The 2,961-nt window shown below is 49.3% G+C and overlaps 1 protein-coding gene across 1 annotated transcript; it reads right to left on the reverse strand.

Annotated features, from left to right (window-relative positions):
* Positions 1 to 2,016, reverse strand: LOC119272285 (WUSCHEL-related homeobox 5-like). The gene is made up of 2 exons (XM_037553798.1): positions 1,549 to 2,016; positions 1 to 636 (listed from the first exon to the last, which is right to left on the reverse strand). Exons 1-2 carry the CDS (start codon positions 2,000 to 2,002, stop codon positions 185 to 187), a joined length of 906 nt encoding a protein of 301 aa, XP_037409695.1. The 5' UTR covers positions 2,003 to 2,016; the 3' UTR covers positions 1 to 184.
* Between the last annotated feature and the right edge of the window lie 945 nt (positions 2,017 to 2,961).

Raw genomic sequence — 2,961 nt, forward strand, 5'->3', positions numbered from 1 at the left:
CCGCCTCAAGTTTGTGAAGAAATACATTTTCTGCCTAGTTGATGAATTAAACCAACAATGCTAATAAATATCCCCAAAAGGGCAATTGGTACATCCACCCAATCGCATGGTCATGAGATCGAGAGATACCCTAGATGATTTGGACAAGGTTCTTGTTGAGCATATCAACATTCATGTGGCTTGTTCAGTGGCCTTCACCAAAGAAGTCATAGAACGATCTCGAGCCATCTCCGCTGGGGACCTCCGAGCTCTCAGCCTCTAAAGAGAACGACCTTGAGGTGGATGGCCTTGGGGAGCCGGCGCTCTCAGTGTGGAGGGTCCTCTCGCGATTTGCGAAGGTGGGGTATTGTGGGAACAGATTCAGAAGCACGGGACGACGGGAGTAGGCCTCAGGAGCCCCGTAGCTGTTGTTGGTCGAAGGAAACTGGACCGCACGCGGTTGTTGAGTGTTGGAGTTGTTTGAAGCTGTTGTCTGGAAGTACATGGCGGCTTGTGCCTGTGCCTGGATGTTGCCATGCGCCATCGTCTCTAAATTTGAGTGCATTAGCGATGGCTGCATCTGCGAGTAGTAGGCTGCATTCACCGAGGCTTGTGCCGCTTGCCCTGTCATGTAACATGGCTGCTGCATGTACATCCCTGCAAGAAAAAGAAACATGGATCCAATGGAAAACACATTAGTACAACCATAACTTTAGGGCATATTTTGGATTAAGGGTATCCTTTGTGTGCTTTCCGGTAGTTTGCTCAAGGTTAGGCAAAATAACAGAAGCAGAATCACATAGAATTACGCTCAATGCAAACATAGCCATATCCAACACCTCCTCGATTTCTGTTGATAACGAACAAAGTTGGCATCGATGAAACACAATGAAATGGGCGAATCAGAAGGAATATAAATTAATTCAATTCATTTTAATCAAGTTGAAAAAATGGTAAATACACACTACTCGTTGCTGGATCGGCTGACACGCATCATGCCATTTTGGGGCCCACAAAATTGCTTTCGTCTTCCTACATTATGGGATGGCAGCCCGAGGCATTTTTTGGAGGTCTGACCACTTCAGAGTAGTTAGGAACAAGACAGTTCAGGTGAGTTCAGTGGCCGGAAACTCCTAAACTCTCTCGCTCGCTACTGGCGGCCAACTGCTTTGGTATCATCAGGAGAAAACAGTTTTGCTAAATCCAAGTCTCAGTCGATGTTATATTCGTGAGATCTTGTATTAAGATACGTGTAAATTTTTCTTTTCAGATGTTTCTTTTTTTCTTCTTACATGTGCATGCGCGCACATCGTGAGCAAGAGGAACAGCGCAAAACACACCACACATGGTACAACTACCGTGCGGACGCATGAAAGCCGCGGGGGTTGCAAATGGAAAGTCGTAGATGCATACCCTTTCCAACGAAACCCCAATCGTAAAGCCAGCCAAGAAACGCACAGACGCATTCGGGAGCTAATCAATCAAGACGTGCATGCCAATTGCCAAAAGCGGATTTAATTAAATGGCGTGCTGAGCGCATAAATGGAGAGGGTTTATGCGCGGACGTACCTTCTCTGTTGCATGCAGGAGTGTTCGGCGCTGGCGGCGCCTGCAGCTGGACCGGGGAGAAGGAGTTGCCGGGGGTCCTGCGGAGCGTGGGCAGCGGCTGGGGACGGTGGATCTGCCTGGCGAAGTAGTCAGATCTCTGCTGCTGCTGCTGCTTCTGCTTCTGGCGCAGCCCGTTTTGGAACCAATAGAAGACGTTCTTGCCCTCGATGGGGCCGTGCTCCTGCAGCCTCGCGGTCACCTGATGTATCTCCTCGGCGGTGGGGGTGCGCATCCCCTGGCGGTACAGCCCCTCCAACACCGCGATCTGCTCCCTGGTAGGGACCCAGCGCGCGTTCGCCAGCGCCGCCACCGCCGCGGAGTTGGGGGATATCGGTGGGGAGAGCGGCGCCGACGTAGGGGGAGGGGAAAGGGAGAGGCCGGTGGCGGCTTCGTCGTGGTGCTCGACGCTTTCCATGGCTAGCTAGGGGAGTAGGGGTTTTCTTTGCGCTTGGTTTTGCATTTGTGTGCGCTTGCGATCGGGCAGGTTGTTGGGGGTATTTAAAGGCCCGTGGGAGGGTGAGGAGGACTGGGGGAGAGAGGCCGGCCGCTGTCGCCGCGTGGTCAAAAGCTGTGGATGGGCCCATGGGGCGAGCAGAGGCGCGACAGGGTGGCGAGACTCGTGTGCCGGCTATTTGCCGTGTACCGCGTGTGTGATCATGATAAAACACTACACATGTAGTAACATACGGGCTGGTACCTATACCGAAATAACTTTGTTCCAAGTATAGCATGTAAACGCGCGTTGTTATGCTTCCTCTGGATCTATTCGGTCATTTAGTAATTCACGCGGTCAATGGTTTTCATTTTTCTCCCCCAAAAGCGCATTCATATTTCTCGGTTCTTGGAACAGATAGAAATACGCGTGAGTTTGCGTGTTTCAGAAGAAAAAATGTGAGTGAAAAATGAAGATATTAGTTGTTACTCGTGTCCTGGTCAATACACAGTTGTATCGTACACCAGGGTATACCATACCGGCGGTGTTCTCCGATACCATTTGACTGAAAAATAACTTCCACACAAGTGTAGCATGTAAACTTTGTACGTCCAGTTGTGTTTCCCTCTAGATCTATTAGTTCAGACACTCTAGAAAATCAGTCGGTTAAGCGGTTTCTGTTTTCATTTTCTCCCCTAAAAGCACAAAATGCTTCTCGTTTATTGTGTCTGTGAAATACACATGAGTTTGTTTGTGTGTTTCATAAAAAAATAAAAAAGACCCAAATTAGTAGCTGGTACCTATACCGACCCCGTGCAGACACAGTTGTATGTAGACTACAATACACCGACGATGTTTCTGGTACCATATGACTCGACAATAACTTGGTTCCAAGTATAGCATATAAACAGTGCACGGCCAGTTGTGCTCTTTATCGATCC

The sequence above is a fragment of the Triticum dicoccoides genome, chromosome 3A, assembly GCF_002162155.2.
Source record: "Triticum dicoccoides isolate Atlit2015 ecotype Zavitan chromosome 3A, WEW_v2.0, whole genome shotgun sequence".
Lineage (NCBI taxonomy): Eukaryota > Viridiplantae > Streptophyta > Magnoliopsida > Poales > Poaceae > Triticum > Triticum dicoccoides.